General features: G+C 45.0%; 1 protein-coding gene across 1 annotated transcript in view; it reads left to right on the plus strand.

The window, feature by feature from the left end:
- The window catches only part of PLPP4 (phospholipid phosphatase 4), a 117,875-nt gene that overhangs the window by 46,731 nt on the left and 52,068 nt on the right, over window positions 1–19,076 (plus strand). The window contains exons 3-5 of the mRNA XM_055300157.1: window positions 7,193–7,283; window positions 11,942–12,005; window positions 13,578–13,702. Coding sequence (XP_055156132.1) covers window positions 7,193–7,283; window positions 11,942–12,005; window positions 13,578–13,702 — 280 coding nt within the window. The remainder of the gene's footprint in view (window positions 1–7,192; window positions 7,284–11,941; window positions 12,006–13,577; window positions 13,703–19,076) is intronic.

Consider the following 19,076-nt stretch of genomic DNA (forward strand, 5'->3'; position numbering starts at 1 on the left):
GTTTATGGAAGACTCTAATAAAACATGCTTTTATACTGTTCTTTAAAACTATGTTGATTCCCTTAGAAAGCTCAAGTTTTGCTGTTTAATACATAAACAAAATCCTGGGGTCTGTTTTACTTTTGGTTGGAATGTTTTAATCCAAAGGCAAACTTTTATTTAATTTTCTAACCAAACCATTGTTGAAAGGCAGCTGGTAAAAACCCAGATGTCTTTTGATTGGGAAATTAGGCCTCTGGAAGTGTGTGTGTGTGTGTGTGTGTGTGTGTGTATGCACATGTGTATTTTAGATGAGCCGCTTGTTCAGATGTCACAAAAATAGTATCAGAATGGTACGGGATTAAGTTAAGCAGAGTGAATGGTGATAACACCACCAGGGAGCCCCCCTCATTTGTTCTGTCTTTGGCACTGTCAGCCAAGATGACTATGTCTGCCAACCTGGAAGTTGAATGTGGTTGGATTGTTTGGTTCTAAGAGTTTGTTTCCCTTGATGATTCTGGGTTCCTGTTGAGCAGAGAGACTGAGAATTCTTTTCACATATACTGAATCTTGAATTAACATGTCCTAGATGTTCACAAACCATTACCTGCCTTTATGGAAGGCTGCTCCCTATTCAAAAGATATGATCATGGTTTGTTCCTGAGTGTGGGATTTATCATAGCATTTTTGAAAATCTGCTTTTTGGTGTAGGAAGACTTAGTTTGTGTTGGTTTTTGCTTCTTAGTATATTCTTTGGTTGCTGTCTTAGTAGTTGTGTCTTTGTACATTCAGGGAACACTTCCAGGAGCCTGCTGTGGGTAAGGAAATCCATAGGAGCTTCAGGTGATAGGAAGTCAAATCAGATGTGGGAGGTCTATCCTTAAGGTCCTGTAGGTGACTGGGGGAGATGGTACTCTAAACAAAACAGAATCTAGAAAGCACTAGAGGCTTGAGTACACTTTTAGTGAGCTTCATCACCACCACCATCATTGTCATCATCACCACCATTATCATCATCACCATCACCACCATGATCATAATCATCACCACCACCACCATCATCATCATCAACACCATTACCACCATCACCACCTCCACTACCATCAGCAGCAGCAGCACCATTACCACCACTATCATCATCACCACCATCATCATCATCATGGCAGTAACAACAACCACCAACATCTCTTGAATACAGGAATTGTGCTTTCCACTTTACAGCAGCATCTCAGATAATCCCTCTCACATCTGTTGAGGTCAGCACTTTTGTGAACCCATTATTTCAATGACAAAATGAAACCCCAGTGGGATTAAGCAGCTTGTCCAAGGTTATATACCACCAGTTGCTGGACCCAGATCTGAATGCCAGCTCCCTTCAACTGTGATGTCTCCATGGGGGCTTGTGGTATATGGAGAGGTGGTGAGTAGCAGATCGCACGCAGAAGACCTGGTGTGTAAAGGCACAGACACCGGAGAGCAGGGGCCACGTGGGCCCAGTGTGTTTAGGGTATCCGTGTGTGAGGGAGGCAGAAGAAGGAAGCAGACTGTGGAGAAGCTTCAGGTTAGCTGATTATTACTTAATTCAGCTGACAGTTACAAAGCACCTGCCTGAGCCCAACATGGTGCTGGGGGATGGAGGTGCACAGCTGAACAAGATATGGTTTCCTGTCTCATGGGGGACACAGACATGAACAGGAATTGGATGGTCACAGGTGAACTCAGGTAATGAGCTGACGGAATGATTGGTGTTCCCCAATTGCTTTCCTTGGCTTAAAAAACAAATCTACCCAAGACCTGTCCTTTGCCCTGGCCACAATGAGTCCAGAAAATTACTTCTGTAGAATATTCTTCATATGGTGTTGATTCGATAACAGGGTTTCCTATTTTAGGGTAGGATGTTTCTAAGGAAGACAGAAAGTCAATTTTGGGGGAAGAAGGGGAGGAAAGAGACAAAGCTGGCTCGTGATAGACAGTTTAATTTTTAGACTTTTTGGTAAAGTCTTCGACAGCTCTTTTCTCTATGATGGGCTGTAATTGTTTACTCGCAGCAGGGCTTTTTCAGCTGTCTGTGCTGCACGTCCTGAGTTGTCTCTATAAGCACTTTTCAGCACACCTTTCTGTCAAATGCCAGAAATTAAGGTACTTTGCACCCATTGTTTGTCTGATATGAATGAACCTCAGTGACAAGCTCTTCTCTAGCTAACATCCTAACATCAGGGCGCTCTGGCTTTGGCCCCTTTGCTTATTCAGAGTTCTTGGTGTACTTCTGCCCCTCCCACTTCACACAGGCTAGTCTGTTATTTTCCAGAAGCATCCTGACAGCACTGTGCCTTGCATTAGCACTCTGGGTGACCCACCTTCTGGGTGCAGCAGTGGCTGGGGACAGAAAGGCACTTCCTGTGTTGATTTCATTGGTCAGTGCACAAGGCAGGTCCTTGGTGGAAATGCTGGTCCTGTAGGGAATGGCAAGGAGCCTGGGCAAAGTAGGCTCTTCTCTGTCCCTGACCTCGTCCCTGACTGCTCAGACCTCAGGGCATAGTGGGCTGGAACTTAGAGTGCTTTATTCCCAAACCTGTGGTCTCAGGATCCTGGTACTCCTTTTCTGGTTTGGGTCATTTGTTCCGTTTTCCCTGGGAAATAACGACATTGTAGCCAACAATAGGCATTCACTGGATGCCAACTCTGCCGGCCTATCTGGATGGGTCTGTGGTGCAGGCTCCAGAGTGGACAACCTGCGATCGACTTTCTAGCTAAGTGACAGGAGAATCGCCTCGTCTCTCAGTGCCCCCAGTGTCCTTGTCTGTAAAAAGGGGTCTTTAATAACACTTCCCTCCCCTTCCCACGGTGCTGAGAGCATCAAATGAGGTGATAGATTTACGGTGCTTCGCTTAGCGTTTGGGACATAAGAAACATTCAGTAACTGCTAGTGCATTTGCATCCTAGCAACAATATTTGTTATGAATGGTATTATTATATCCCATCTTATGGGTGAGGAAACCGAGCCCCAAGGGGAAGAGGTGGAGTGCTTTGCTCATGGCCACAGAGCTGGTAAGTGTTAGAGCTGGAGTTTGCATCTGGCTTTCCTTAATCTGAGTCTGTTCCCTACATTTCCCTCTTCAGAGCTCTGGTTTCTCAGCCTGGAGCCTAGCATCATGCAAAACCAGCTGTGGACCAGATCCTGCCTAATGGTTTATATATGTTATCTGGATATTTGGTTTCTGTGGAGTACACTTAATCAGTAGCTTACAAAATGTTCTTTAATGCAAAAATGATCTCAGCTCAGTTTCCTTCAACTGGAAGATGAAACATTTGGGCTTAGGGGATCGCTGTGATTCAAGACTCCAGCCCAGCTAGGAGGGCAGCCCAGTTAGCGGGTGTCCTGCGCCCACCAGGTGCATGCCTTTGGGAATTCACATTACTGCTCTGACTTCTCATTTTGTAATGCAAGGAGGATAATGTTTCCCCCAACAGAGTGGTTAGAAGATTAGAGAACTGTGAGGAAAGTCCCTTATACATAGTAGGTGCTTAACCCATGACAGCTGCCACTAACATTTCTGTGACTTATCCATGTTCCTGGACGTGAGCGCCCTTGACTTCCTCCTTCATCTCCAGAGAAAAAGCATTTACCATGTTTTATTAATGCTTCTTACTTCTAAGGTCAGAACTGCTAAAACACCGTGGTTAAAAGCACAAAGCTTGATTTAAACAGTTCGGTTACAAATTTCCACTTTACCACTTACTAGCTGTGTGACTTTCAGCAGGTTGCTTCATCCCTCAGTCCCTTAGTTTCCCATCCATAAAGTAAGGACACGTTAGTGTGTTAATTTGCCTCACATACCTACAACAGACCATGGCCCTCAGTAAGTTTCCAGAACATGTTAGCCCTGGTTAGTTAACTTATGTGTATATATACTGAGCAGCCCTGTTCTCATAACAGGAGGGAAATGCAAGTCTAAAGAGAGTTCAGTCTGTTCCCTGCATCCCACAGCAGTGATTGGCTGGAACGCACTGTTCTGGTCTCTCTCGGGTCCCATTTAATAAGCATTTATAAGCATTCCCTGTCTTTCCACTGGGCTCATTCCCAGGATTTTCAAAGAATTTTTTAAGCCATGGCAAAATTAACCTGAGGGGAAAACAGTACCGGAGAAATTTTGCCTGCCCATTTTGTCCTCTGTCTCTACATCTGTTTGGAAGTAGAAATAATGACTCCCCACCTTTGTGTCTGTGTCCATTTTCATTTCCGTGGGCTCAGGCAGCAGAAGGGCAGCCTCTAAAGGCTTGTTTCAGAGTTGTGGGAAGGGCGCACATGGGGTTTAATTCCATTTGGTCTTCTGGGTGAAAGGGGGATTCATTTCTCTTTTACTCAATTCAGAAGTGCTTTGGCCCAGAAGATAGTTGTTTTCCTAATGTGTTGGCCTCTGGGGCTAATCTCTTAACTCCATCTTCTAGTTGGAAAATATTTATGAAAAAGGGAGCACACGATCAATATATCTCTATCTATGCTGATTTGAAGCCTGTGCTGTCCAAAGATGTGCCAAATATGTTTTCAGGAAGAAGAAATGGGACCGGAGCCCAAATGTCATTAGGATCAGGGGAGGAGAGAAAGATGGCTACACGGTCTTTTGCAGACATTTCTATGGCCGCCTGGGTGGGTGCTGTGGTGCTTGGTCTGATGCATTCCCTCATGTGAGGCTCATGAGCTAGGGAGCCCTGGCCCTCAAGGGTGCCCAGCATTGGCTGGGATTGGCCCAGCATTGGAAGTGACTTGTCAGTGGTTCTAGAAAAGAGACCAACGTGCATCTACCTGGGAAAGTCGTAGAATAGGTGAAATTAAGTGCAGTCTGGTTGGGCTGTCAGAGTGAGGATCTGTTAGAAGAGCTGGGTTGGGGAGCAGTGCTCAGGGAGATGCCCTTGGCCATCAAGCGGCGAGCCTGGAGCCACTTCCACCCCAGTGCCTTCTCTAGCCCCTACTCACAGTCTTAGAGCTGTCAACCTCCCCTGCAGTGTCTCTCTCTCCTCTTGGTTGGTACCTCAGGATCTCCTGTAGACAGCCTCTGAAGTAGGAAAAGTCTTGCCAACACATATATTTTTTGGGGTTTTATTCAGTCTAAACTTAGAGTATGTCATCTGGGATTGTCTTGTAATGTTTCCTTCAGTCCCACATTGTTCTCATATGTGACTGTCAGTGGGGTCAGTGCAGTTCACTGTTCAGTGAGCCGCTTTCCCCTGTTGGAGGGTGTGTGGCCTGGTCTGCATGTCTGAAGTGAGAGGACACAATTTGCCAGGGACTTTTTTGACCTTAGCTATAACTTTGGACTTAAGTAAGCAAGGGCTTCAGTCATCACTCTTTCAACACTGAGTGTGTGAGTCAAAACCCTAACGCAGGCACCAGCATCAGTATCATTTGAGATGCTTGTTACAAAATGTACATATCCTGTGAGTATATTTGAGGAACTCAGCATTGTAGTGAGCCCGACTGTTTTTCAAGTGTGAGAGCCACCCAGGCTCTCATGGGAACTTTCACAGATTTGCTGGAACTATTAACTCACAGGTGAGTCTTGCCTTTTCCAGTCACCCTTGGGGAAATCCTCCGTTTCTCTGTATGAGATCCTTCTGAATCTCCTCTCTTACAGCTGCGCTTAGACTTGTGCCACATTCTTCCAAATACCTTCCATGGTGATAGGACTTGCTAATTTGGTGTTTAAACAGCTAATTCATTCAGGGACACAGCTGATAAGGAGGCTCGTCAACCTGGTTACTACCATTATGGTGGGAAAGATACTGGCCAGTAAGGAGAGGGGTTTTCTCATGTCTCATGAACCGCTTCTAAAAACAGTTCCCAAAAAGGAGACCCCAAGATGTAGCAAGTATGTAGAGTGTCTCCAGTCATTTTGAAAGACTCTGGTCATTTGGGTGATTTCTCTTTATATAAAAGAAAAGTGTCTTCCAGCTATGCCTTAGCCTGATTAGAAAGCCCCCTTCCAAAAAAAGTAGCATTGCATTAGAGTACAGGTGGAGATTTCCAAAAATGTGAACACTGTTTCCAAAAGTGTGAGCAATAGTTTCCACATCCCATCCTTCCCACCACTGTCTATTAGGCCAGCTGTGGATTTGTAAGATAGTTAGCCCCTTCCGATATTGTTAGCCTGAGATGTTGTAAGGAAGTAACTGAAATACTTTTTTTTTTGGTTGTTGGAATGTTGAAAATAACTTATTAATTGTAGAATGCTAAATAAAGACTAGATATGGCAGGCAGGAAACCTGGTCTCTAAAGCTTGGCCTTGCTACTCACCAGCTTTATGTCCTTGGGCACATCCTTTAGTCCCTAAGCCTGGCAAAGATAGTCACAGAGCCATCATGAGGATTTAAGAGATGCTGGTACCTGATGCTACCCAAACGTAGTTCCTGCCTCATAGTGGGTTCTTTTTATTTTTTTTTAAAGATTTTATTTATTTATTCATGAGAGACACACAGAGAGGCAGAGACACAGGCAGAAGGAGAAGCAGGCTCCTCAAAGGGAGCCCGATGCGGGACTCGATCCTAGGACCCCGGGATCATGCCCTGGGCTGAAGGCAGCACTTAACCGCTGAGTCACCCAGGTGTCCCTCATAGTGGGTTCTATAATGAGTGTTGCTTGCATCTGAATCCCACCAGCTTGATTCATTAAACATTTATTGCACATTTGTGTGCTTTGGGCCAGAGGAGAAGAGGCCATGGAGGAAAGGAAGAGAGGTGGCAAGCAAAAGGATTAAACTCTGCTTTGCAGAGGAAATGAAATTCAACAAAAGAACACCAAAGAAAATGAATCGATTGACTCTAAGCAAGTCCAACATGCTCCCCAAAAAAAGAGAGCTGGGGATGGAAGGCCAAGATTTCTTTCACCCTTCTGCAGGGGAGGGTGTGAGGGGGCTGCTGGCAAAGATGAGTCATACTGATTGTAGGTTATTCTTTTCTGTTTAAAAAGCCACCACTTTAAACGTAGCTCCCAGCAATTACAAATCAGTTATAACCCACAGTCAGACCTCCAATTTTTAAAAAAATCTTTAGCATCTCTAAGTATAGATATAAATCCTCCTTCTTTGTTTGAGGTCAGGAGTTCAGTAAGATCATTCAACTAGTGAGTCTAAATGAAACAAACTTGAACTAATTATCAATCAGCCCTCTGATAGCAAACTGCTGTCCTCATAAGGGATTATTTGTTATTTTTTTCCAGGCAATTTCTTTCCTCACACCCCTGGCTGTTATTTGTGTGGTGAAAATTATCCGGCGAACAGACAAGACTGAAATTAAGGAAGCCTTCTTAGGTAGAGTATTCACAGTTCCTGCTCTAGGGGATGGGGCTGAACTTAATTAGATCAGTAGATTTTTAAAAATCTCTGTTGCACCCAACTGATTTTTCTCTTGGTCAAGCGAAGCTTGGGAGAAACAAAGAAAGGCAAACTTTTAACTCAAAGAAGAGGGGGTGCAGAGATGGCGAGCACCTCACCTTCCACGCAGCCTTGTTGCTGTCCATTGTGCTGAATGTGAACGGCCCTATGGCCCTACGTAAGGTAACGTCAGAGCTCTGTGCTGCTCAGGCACAGCAAGCTGCAGGGTAGCTCTTAGCCATGAGGCAAACCGAATCTGAAACGGTCACCATTGACTGTCCAAGCCCACATCTGTGGCTAATAAGCCCATATTGCGGGCAGTTCAGAAATCAGCCACAGACTTCTTGACCAGTCACCTAGAGGCACCAAGGTCAAAAGCAGATGTACAATGTAATTGAAATTGGAAATAAACTCCATAACTCATTTTTTTGGGCATGGTGGGGGGCGTTTTGGCAGCTAAGCAATTGTTATTGTGTGACGAATGCCACAATCTTTGCCACTGACTATAACACCATTGTTATAAATTCTCCCCAAGCTAAGCCATAGCTGCGTGTGACACGAGTTTGACATTAAGATTAAATCCATTTTTAGATCTTCCTGTTAGTTAAATGACTGAGTATATGACAGCAGTAAGAGAAAGCAAAGCTAATTGACTTGTTTAGCAACCCAAATAAACTACCCAATAGCCAGGTTTTCAGCTTTTAGATCATTAGGAAAACTGAATTATGTTGATTTTTTGACACCTCAATAAAAACTATCCAAACCCTCACACGAACTGTTTTTGGTATGTTGTATGGACTTACATTCATTCAGTTAAATGTCATATCTGGAAAAATGAGATCCCCTGCCCCCAATGTATGTTTGTAAATTATTGGGCTTTGAGGAAATGGAAATGTAGCAAAATATGGTCTTCTCTTTTCTTGGTACAGGAGTGAGGCTAAGGGCAAAATATGGGGTATTCGAGCAGTTAAGGGGCTTTGCACTCTTACATAACCGTTTTGGTTGGGCTCTAACCAAAGAGAACAGAGTGTCTCCAATTAGCTCATATAAATTAGGGGTTTAGTGAGAAATCTCACAGATATCCAAGAATAGGGGGGAAAAAGGAGAGAGGTGCACTGTGGGGACTGAAATAGGGAGCCAGGCCATTGGGAGTGGAGATACACTCCTCTCTGTAATGTGCCTTCCCTCTTCTCCTCATGTGTCCTGCCTAATCCTATAGTGTGGCCATCATTTCTGCTGCCCCATACCTTTGGTTTCTATGAGGTTTGGGCTTGCAGTGGTGGGAGCTCCTGCCCCACACCTGTAGGACCATCAGCACTAGTGCCCACCTCCAAGCTGCTCTGCATCTTGTGGATCAGACGCTCTGGCTCAACTCATTTTTCACACTTGGACACAAAAGTCATGAGTCTCTGGTCAGCCTGCTGGTGCCCTGCCTCAGGTCAGGTGTGTCCCAGGCTGCTTATCTGTGGTTTGGGGATTTGTGATCACATGGTCTCAGTCCCCTCAGCTGAAGTGGCAGAGAGGTCAGTTTTTCCAAGGAGGAGGGCATAGATGCCTCCACATGTGGCTTAAGCAGCAGTGTTTGGATGAGTATCCCTGTGGTCCCTGAAATGTGCTGGCAGCCCTCTCAGCTGACCTGGAAATATCTTTACCTCACTTTTTATTCTAGTTGCTCCCCTGGTATGGAGTCCCAAGATAATATGACTGTGGATAAGAGCTGTCTTTCATGGTTATGGTTATAACTTACTGCCAGCTTCCGGAGTTGTGTGTTGTTGTGGCAGTAAGTTACTTCTCTAGACCTTTTCATTTTCTGCTAAGTCTCCCTTAGAGTGACATTTGAAAATTGCACACCATACCCTGCCTTCTGTATGTTAACAGAGAAGGTGGAGTTATTGGATGTTCTGTTTGCCTAAATAGATGAGAGCCTGTCCTTATAGAAATGAAAAAGAGCCACCTGTTGTACACAGCTTTGTTTGTTTGTTTGTTTTTTAAATCACTTCTTTTAGGAAGCCCTGGAAGTAGGAGGTTGGGGACTGATCTTTAAAAACCAAGGACAGAAAACCAGGTGTAGCATTTTCAATGTTATCTAGAGTTCAGGACTTTCTCAGTGAGAGTGGTTTAGTGCTGAGGTCCCTTTAGCAGACCTGAATCCCAAGACCTCTTATCTGCATGGCCACCATGGCCACCTTTGTGCATCTGCTGTGGAACAAGAGGGGTGAGGCTTGCCCCTATGTAGCATCCAGCTTTTAGGGATTTCGGCTGCAGAACAGCCAATGATAGAGGCCCCAGTTATGGAAATGCTGCAGTGCTGAATTTACAACAACAACCAAAGTAACAACGAAAGCCCTCTAATCCTCTGGGATGCTTATAAGCAGTAGTGTTCTCAATACAGGCCACTTGTGGGCTAACTCACAGTACACATTACTTTGAATTTCTTTATTGGACAGTCTGGCTTGTCTTTTTGTCTATTCTCTCAAACTTGCAGTGCTGTGGGATGTTGTAAACACAGCTTTTATGAAACAGACCCACTGGGTTATTGTTAATCAACAAGCAATCCTGATTGGGGCCATTCATTTCCTGCTCAGCCAGTCTTTCATGCATCTGATCTGGGCCCAGTCTACCCTCTGGTATCAGTGAGAGGCCGCCCTATTGGTCCCCTAGGGGTTGTACTATTCAGATGAAAATAATCAGTTTAGTTTACTTCCAGAATACTGAGATGACTTTCACTCTAAAATACCGTCACTCCAGAGCCTCATTGTTTTCTGTCTCCTTCAGGCTTTTGGGTCAGAGTGAAGTTGCCAGCTGTTGGTGGTTACATCCCATCGACACATTTTCTAGCTCAGCTACTTGAAACTTTTCAAAGAACTGCTCTTTGCTACAATAAGCCAAGCTGGTGCTGAGGTTGGGGACGTGTATGGTGTTCCAGATTGATGTAGTGGTCTGTGAAGTTCCCCAAGAGCACTGGGAGATCAGCTGGTGATGCTTGTTCCAGAGACCTCCTCTGTGCCAAGGCCATGCTAGGACCAGGATCAGAAGAAGCATGGCCCAGCTGGGAAAACACAGCATGAGCCTGCAAAGCAGCTCTAATAGGAAGAGACCCCAGTCACACAGGGTGATCTCAGGGCCTGTTCATTGTCATGGCTCTAGGGAGAGTACAGCAGTGAAGACAGCCCAGGGCATTTTCTCTCCTCTCTGCAAAGGAGACCTCTCAGCAGTGCTCTGAGCTGGCAAGAGAGAAGGGAAGCCTGCATTTTGGAAGGACGGGTCTGTGCGTGCAGAATGTAATCGGAAGATCTTTCTGAACTCCTGCACGCTTGGCTCCTATTTATGCATCCCAGTTGCCTGCTTGGTATATTATTGGCGGTGCTGTGCTGTGACTCCCACTCTGCTCTACACCCCAGTGCCCCATCTGTCCTTTGTTGCCACACTCCGACATGGCCCATTGTTGCCCATCTCACACTTAGGTGATTAGTTTCCCTTTGACAAAGGTATTCATTTGAACTGGTCCCTCCTGTTCTCTCTGCTTCCCATGACTTGTTAAAAGCAGAGAGGTTTTGTATCAGTCTCTGTGGCCAGTGCCCTTGACGACTGTGACCACGACTGTGTTGGCCATTGCACGGTACTTTCTGCTCGAGAACACATTTGTCTCCCTTGATGATGAGGAATTGCTCTAGGCAACTCCTTCCTGGCAATGTCCCTCCACTGCTGTTTTCTTACATAAATTCAACTACTATTGAACAGTTAATATTTACCAAAGGGAAATGATAGCTCATATGCTTTGTTATTCAACAAAGCATTGGAATGGGGCATCAGTAGTTTTTTATTGCTTATGCAAGACATTTGACCTTCTGTCACATTGACTTGCCTTTTGTGCAGTCTTGATAACCATAGAAGAGACCTGTGAGGTACCCTTTGAATGAGCTGTACTTCCTCCAGCAAAGTCCTTCCAAGCTTCTTAGAGAAAGTCCCCATGCTGTATATTTTTAAATAATGGATTCCAGAAGTTACTGCTGCTTTAGGTGGCAGAAAACACCACTTGGGCAAACCTTCTGAAAATCCCATGAGGTGTTGGGACTGTTTGCCTCTCAGAAAGTGATTTGTCTGATAACAGAGGGACAGCTGTCGGCGGGTTATGGGTCAACATGGAGATAATCACCAAGTGGGAATGTCCTACTCTGAGGAAGGATTCCAACAGCTGCTCTGATTAGAATTATGTCTGAGAAGGTTGCCAGAAACAAATAAAAAAGCTATGTTTCTTGCTACCAGTAAAAGAAACTCTACATGCTATAGTATTAAATCTGTTCATATCAGGCCAAAACATAATGGATGGGTTCCTTTCCAATGTAAAAAATTTTAGTCAAGGAAGGGAGATATATTTCAGGGTCTTGGGATTTTATGAATCACTCTCCAATGTCATGCCTTAATTATATTTTACTCTAGCCACTCAGACTTCCCTCTGTTCTTTTAAACTGTTGGCTCATATTTCTGTGGCCAAAATTGAATAGTACGATGATGTAACATGATGATGATGATGATGATGATGGTGATTTGAGAACCATCTGGTTATTTTTCTATCTGTCGGTTTTGTTTTGTAGCGGTGTCCTTGGCTCTTGCTCTGAATGGAGTCTGCACAAACACTATTAAGTTAATAGTGGGAAGGTAAGTTCTGGAAAAAAACAAATGGTGGCTTAGACTCTCAAGGTCCTCTGTGGATTAGCATTTGAGCTTTGGCTTAGGGCACATTTCTGTTGTCCCCCCTGGAAAACGATTTCTGTTCTCCATTTATCTTGGCTTCTCCCCCGACTACTCCAAAAGTGAGCTAGTTTCCACAGAGATGAACAGTCAAAAGACCTGAAATTGAGGCCTAACTTTGGCTGTTGGTCTTGGACAGGTTAGCTCCTCTCAGAAGCTCAGCATTTACTGATCATCTACCTGGTGGAGGGTGCTGGCCAGGCACCACGGGGGTAGAAGGTGGATACAAATTGGGTAGTGCATGACCTGGGGCTGTGCTCTTCTCCCAACTTTCTGCATTAAGAGTTGCTGTGGGGCCCTAATAAAATGCTGGTTCAGTAAGTGAATAACCACACTTAGAGAAACACTAACCGAGTAGGGGAGAGAGAGAATACACTAGAAGTTCTGATAGATTACTGGTACGGAATATTGACATAGATATTGACAGATTATATTGGGCCTAGATCCCAGAGCTGGGAAGACCAGGGAGTCACTGTGACCCAGTATGTGCAGAAAGGAGGCCCTGTGTTAACAGTACTACCAAAGCCTTGCCCATGGCTGACCTTCAACAAATATTAGTTGAGTTAATAGGAAGTGATTGGACATCACCCATCTATATGAGACTCCTCCCCTGAGGGAGGCAGAAAACCATGGGGTGAAGTGTGTTGGTTCAGGAATCTAATTACTGGGGCTTAGGCTTGCCTTTGCCACTTACTGGTTGTGTGTGACCTTGGGCTGGAGTGCCATCTTTCTAGACCTTCATTTTTGCACCTGCAAGATGAAGGCAATCCCAGGGTTGGCATAAGAATCACATAACATGATGCACGTGCAGTGCTTGGCACTGTGCATGGTACCGGTAAGGGCTCAGTAAGTGCTAGCTGTGCCTGGAGCAGGGGGCTTGACATCGAGGGTCAGCTTCTGCCCACTTCTTGTGAGGTCAGAGAGGCCAGCCTGGGTGGCTGTGCCCTCTGCATCATAGAGCTAAGCTGTCAGGTCCTCCAGTGAGGTTAGGTGAGGCTAGGAGAGACCTGGTATTGGAGGAGGGGTGGTTTGCCATCCAAATTCAAGATCCAGGGAAGAACATGTAGAACATAACATGTCCAGGAGAAGCCTGGACCCGGGTTCTGGAAGCAGCCTCTGAATGGGAGCTGTCAGTGGAGGCAGGAACTGCCATCTACTCTGCTGGCCCTGTGCTTAGCTGTTTCCTATCAGCATCTCATCTAGCCCTCATGGCCTCCCCTTTGGGCGGGTATTTATCTCCCCCTTTTACAGATGTGGAAACCGAGGCTGGGGGGGGGGGAGCTACATGACCTTCCCCAGGTCAGAAAACCAGTAAGTGGCAAGTGCCCAAGACCACCGTGTCTGGAGTGGTTGCTGGGGAGCATCAGTGTTACTGGCAGGAGGAGGAGTTGGGGGAAGCAGGGAATGGTGGGGGTCAGCTTGGGGTCCATTTGTGATGGCAGCATTTTATATTGAAAATGTCCATGGTGTCTTTTGTAGACCTCGCCCCGATTTCTTTTACCGCTGCTTTCCAGATGGAGTGATGAACTCAGAAATGCACTGCACGGGTGACCCCGATCTGGTGTCCGAGGGCCGCAAAAGCTTCCCCAGCATCCATTCCTCCTGTAAGTCTGGTGGCTGGGACTCTCTTTAATTCCCGGTCATGTTTCCTGACCATTTTCCTTGGGAGTTTCAGTGGAGAAGAAAGTGCTGGGACGTGAATGTTGAGCACAGTTCATTCTGCTTCCCTGTACACTTAGAAACAAGAATTTGACAGGAAGTAATAAACCTGCGGACAAGGCTCTAGAGTTTACAAGACATCGTATATTTTGCTTCTGTGAGCTCAGCGGAGCATGACATGTGACACTTTACCCTTCGGATTCAGGATTCAGTACGATTCAGGAGCTTGACTGTGCAAGGGAGTTTACCATGTTCCCTGGGACCATATGCTTTCAGCTCTGTGTTCTCTCTAGTTTATTTCTTTAGTGGAGGCATCGTGTGTGTACCAATATATGGCATATATATGTACACACACGCACGCGCACAAGTGCCTCAATATATAGTCTGGTTATAGATATGCAGGCTGGGACCAGCCTTAAAGTCAAGACTAAGTAATATGAATCAGGTGCAAGGTGGTGTAGTGGAGAGGACACAAGTCTTTGTAGCATGACAAACCCTAGTTCTGCCAGGTATTAGCTCTGTGACTTACCTGCTCTTGCCTCAATTCCTGCTGTGTAAAATGGGAATGATGGCACCTCCGTTATTAGGTGGAGTGAGGGTTAAAATAAATAATGATGATCACTGACATTCGTGGAGCACTGCCATGACAACATGGGTAAGGGCATTATTTTATTTAATCCCCTCAATGTAGATGTGAAGTACTTAGTATGGTGCTTTAAATCAATAATACTCATCCATATTATTGTCTGTAACCAGAGTTGAGGTTCCAGAGTATCCTGGATCATTCTGGCAATGTTTATTGAATGACCAAGGTGCCAAGCACCAAGCTAGGTGTTGGGGACACAAAGATAAATAAAACACAGCTTGTGTCCTGGGAAGCCTAGAGACAGTTGTACACTGTATATTTAGGTTGGTGACACTGGGATCATTGGGAAACCGTGGCCACAGGCGACCACTTGGGAGAGGCTGCTCTTATGACCCAAAGTCATTGATTTCTCACAGGTCTGATGTTATTGGCCATTGGTGGGCCTGTTTCCTTGATCTTTTCTGTTTTTTTTCTAAGTATGTAAGACATTTCCTGATAGCGGCTAGATCAAGGAGTAACTGGATGCCTTTTCCTGCAGTGTTTGTTGGATATTTGCTCAGTGTCCTTAGGGACTGGAGCCCTGTCAACAAGATATTGGGGTGCCAGTCGCTCTAAGTGAATTACCTTTAATCTGTACAATGGCCTCGCCAGGTTGGGTTATCCCCATTTTGCACACGAGGACAGTGAAGCTCAGACAAACTCAGTATCTCATCCAAGGACACTTAGTTGACCATGCCAGCCTCTAACTCGATAGTGTCTCAGGCCTTGCAGTGATTAAATACGGTGAAGTATCCCATGTGTATTTAAATAACTCATATTCTTGTTTGGCTTGTTGGAGACTATAGCATGTTGAATCATGTTCCCCCACAAGATATGTCCAAGTCCTAGCCTATGGAACCTGTGAACATGATCTTATTTGGAAAATCATCTTTGCAGATGTCATTAAATTAAGGATCTTGAGAGGAGATCATCCTGGATGTAAGGTGGCCCTAAATCCAATGACAGATGTCCCCAGTAGAGAAAGACCTAGGAATATGTGAGACGTGGAGACACAGGTGAGAAGGCCATGCAAAGATGAGGGTAGAGATCAGAGTGGTGTCACCACAAGCCAAGGAATACCTGGAGCTCCCAGCTGCTGGAAGGGGCAAGGAAGGATCTTGCCCACACCTTGATTTCAGACTTCTGGGCTCCCGAATAGGGGGCTGTTGTTCTCAGCCTCCCCAGGCTGGTGGTCTTTGGTCATGGCCACCCTGGGAAAAGGATACAGAGGCTTTAGACCAAACACATCCACTTGTTAGTAGAAAGGCTTTGACTTTAGAGTCTTGGGGGAGATTGAGAGGAGAAGATGCTTACTGACTATGCTTCGTCAGGATGTCCATTGAGGTTGATACGGCAAGGGGCCCGGCAGTGCATGAAGGTGGAGGACCTAGGGTTCCCTGAGGCCACTTGAGGCCAAACATCGGTCTGGAAGCACTTCTCCTCTGAGGTTGTTTGTGCTCTTGGAAGTCTCATTTTGGGCGAGCGTCTGTTTTAGGGGAGTCGTAGGTGCCAGCTGGAGGAACACCTGCCGCCCTGAGTTCTATCTCCTCGTGATCCGGTGTTTCCTTGCCACCACTGTTTTGAGGCTCCCGGAAAGGCATGCACCTGGGGTTGGCTCCCACATGCTCTCCACCTCTGTCCTCCTAGGGTCCCTTAAGTGCACAATTGTTTTCAGGAATGCTCTGTCCTCCCAAAGACTCGGTGCTGGGCTTAAGGGGCTTCCAAAGCTAAAAGCAGAAAGAATGAAGCCCTTAACCTTGGCTTTCAGGTAGTTCACTGAAGTGTCTCCACACCACTTAGTATCCAGTGTTGCATTTGACCTGGGGAAGGACATAGCTGTCGTGTGAGTAACTGAGCCCAGAAGCCTGTCTGGCCCTAGAGAGTAGAGGCCAGAAGTATTTCTTTGAGAAGTGCACATTCCCTATCAGACGCATTTTCTGACAGGGCTGCCACCAGCTGCCCTGTCAAGTGCATGGCTGATGTCCCATCTGTGCTAGATGAGCTTTTTTGACAGAGGCTATTACTATCTTTTGCTTAAGACACTACTTAAAATGTTACAGATTTCTACTACTTGGCAGACACAGAAGCCTACCCAGCCCCTAGGCTTTGATGATAGTATTTTTATCTGTTCTCTTTCTTTGCTGTGACAGGTCAGTGATTGCCTTACAGGGACCCGCCATATCCACTTAGAAAAACCATCAGTGCTGTGCTTTGGATTTCTTACTGTGGCTTTGACATGACTCCTGGCTCTCGGAGGAGGTACTGGACCTCAGAGGGATGATCTTAGTGGAACCCCAGTGTGGTACACACACTCCTCCTCCCTTCAGTGAAATCAACTTTGTAGGTTGCAATGGAGTGAGTGGACACAGGTGTTCTGGACCACGAGATCTCCTAAGATGAATTCCTCACGCTAGGCAATCACGGCTTTGCTTCTGCTCCGTTTATAATCAGTGACTGGAAGGTTGGTTTTCTTTGAACATGAGAACAAACATTGGTTTATTTTGGAAACAAAAGATCCTGTGCTTGGTAAGCAGTCAAACAGGACCTAACTGAAGTGCTCAGGTGGCATACGGTTGGCCAAGGGCATGTCCCACAGCAGCCATCTTATGGGACTTGCTTGGTAAGGCAGCCCAAGCCTCCCTTGTGGGAAAAACAGAGATTACATTTTCAAAGAGCGAATAGTTTCCTCCCGAGTTACCAGAAACTTGAATTTATTTTTTTTAAAGATTTATCCATTTATTTTAGAGAGAGTGCACACACGTATACACACGTGTGCAAATAGAAGTGCAGATGGAGGAGAGAGAACCCACAAGCAGACGTCGCCACTGAGTGTGGAGCCCAACGCAGGGCTCAATCCCATGACCCTGAGATCATGACCTGAGCTGAAACCAACAGCTGCTTAACTGCCTTCCACCTAGGCGCCCCCAGAAACTTGATATCTAAAGCAAAGGAAGGCAATATAGCTTTAAAGCAGGGATATTCTGAAAAGGAATTGTCTTTCATTGTAGTCTTGGCTTTCGGTTGGGTACTTTTTCACATTCTAGAAAAAGAATAGCTTTCAGAGAGAAAAATAGGAAAAAAAAACCCAAATTATTAATGCCAAGTCAAGCTATTAGAAACTCCTTTCTTGTGAAAATGATGAGCATGCATAATGTGATATTGTTGTTCAGGGATCACCAAACAACAGCCCGTGGGCTAAATCGATGCCTACTTGTTTTTGTAAATAAAGTTTTATTGGAACACTGAGATGCCCGTTTGTTTATGTATTGCCTATGGAGGCTTTGCATTCTAATGGCAGAGTTGTGTAGTTCCAAGGGAGACATGACCCACAAAACTGAAAACATGTTCCTTATGCTCCAAGTAAATAGTATTGAAAAGCGTTACCATGACGGTTGGGGTTGGGAAGGGATAAATAGGCAGAGCACAGAGGATTTTTAGGGCAGTGAAACTACTCTGTATGATACTAGAATGGTGGATATGTTATTATATATTTGTTGGAACCTATGAATGCGCAGCAGCGAGAGTGACCCCTAACATAACCTATGGACTTTGAGTGATGATGATGTGTCAGTGTAAGTCAATCAATTCCAACAGATAATGGAGGATGTTGATAATGAGGGAGGCTGTGCATGTGTGGGGGCAGGAGGCTTGTGGAAAGTCTCTGTACCTCTCTACCTTCCTTCCTTTCTAATTTTTTTATTTTCAAAAACATTTTTATTTAAATTCAATTTAGTTAACAGGTAGTGTTGTATTATTAGTTTCAGGGGTAGAATTTAGTGATTCATCGGTTGCATATAACACCCAGTGCTCATTATATCAAGCGTCCTCCTAATGCCCATGCCCCCACCTACTTCCCCTCCAGCAACTCTAAGTTTGTTTCCTGTAGTTAAGAGTTTCTTATGGTTTGCCTCCTTCTCTGTTTTTTTTATCTTATTTTATTTTTCCTTCCCTTCCCCTATGTTTATCTGTTTTGTTTCTTAAATTCCACATATGAGTGAAATCATATGGTATTTGTTTTCCTCTGACTTATTTTGCTTAGCATAATACCCTCTGGTTCCATCCACATCATTGCAAATGGCAAGATTTCATTCTTTTTTTTTTAAAGATTTTATTTATTTATTCATAAGAGACACACAGAGAGAGGCAGAGACATAGGCAGAGGGAGAAGCACGCTCCATGCAGGGAGCCCGATGTGGGACTTGATCCCGGGACTCCAGGATCACGTCCTGAGCCGAAGGCAGACGCTTAACTGCTGAGCCACCCAGGCATCCCGATTTCATTCTTTTTGATGGCCTAGTAATATACCATCATGTGTGTATATGTTTGATATATAAATAAATAAACAAATAAATTCTCACATCTGCTTTATTCATTCATCTGTCAATGGACAGGACATCTGAGCTCTTTCCATAGTTTGGCTATTATGGACATTGCTACTATAAACATTAGGGTGCATGTGCCCCCTTTGAATCACTATTTTTGTGTCCTTTGGATAAATACCTAGTATATAGTTGCTGGATTGTAGGGTAGTTCTATTTTTAACTTTTTGAGAAACCTCCATACTGTTTTCCAGAGTGACTGTACCAGTTTGCATTTCCACCAACAGTGTAAAAGGGTTCCCCTTTCTCTGCATCCTTGCTGACAGCTTGTTTCCTGAGTTGTTCATTTTAGACATTTTGGCCAGTGTGAGGTAG

Source organism: Nyctereutes procyonoides, unplaced genomic scaffold, assembly GCF_905146905.1.
Source record: "Nyctereutes procyonoides isolate TBG_1078 unplaced genomic scaffold, NYPRO_anot_genome, whole genome shotgun sequence".
Classification (NCBI taxonomy): domain Eukaryota; kingdom Metazoa; phylum Chordata; class Mammalia; order Carnivora; family Canidae; genus Nyctereutes; species Nyctereutes procyonoides.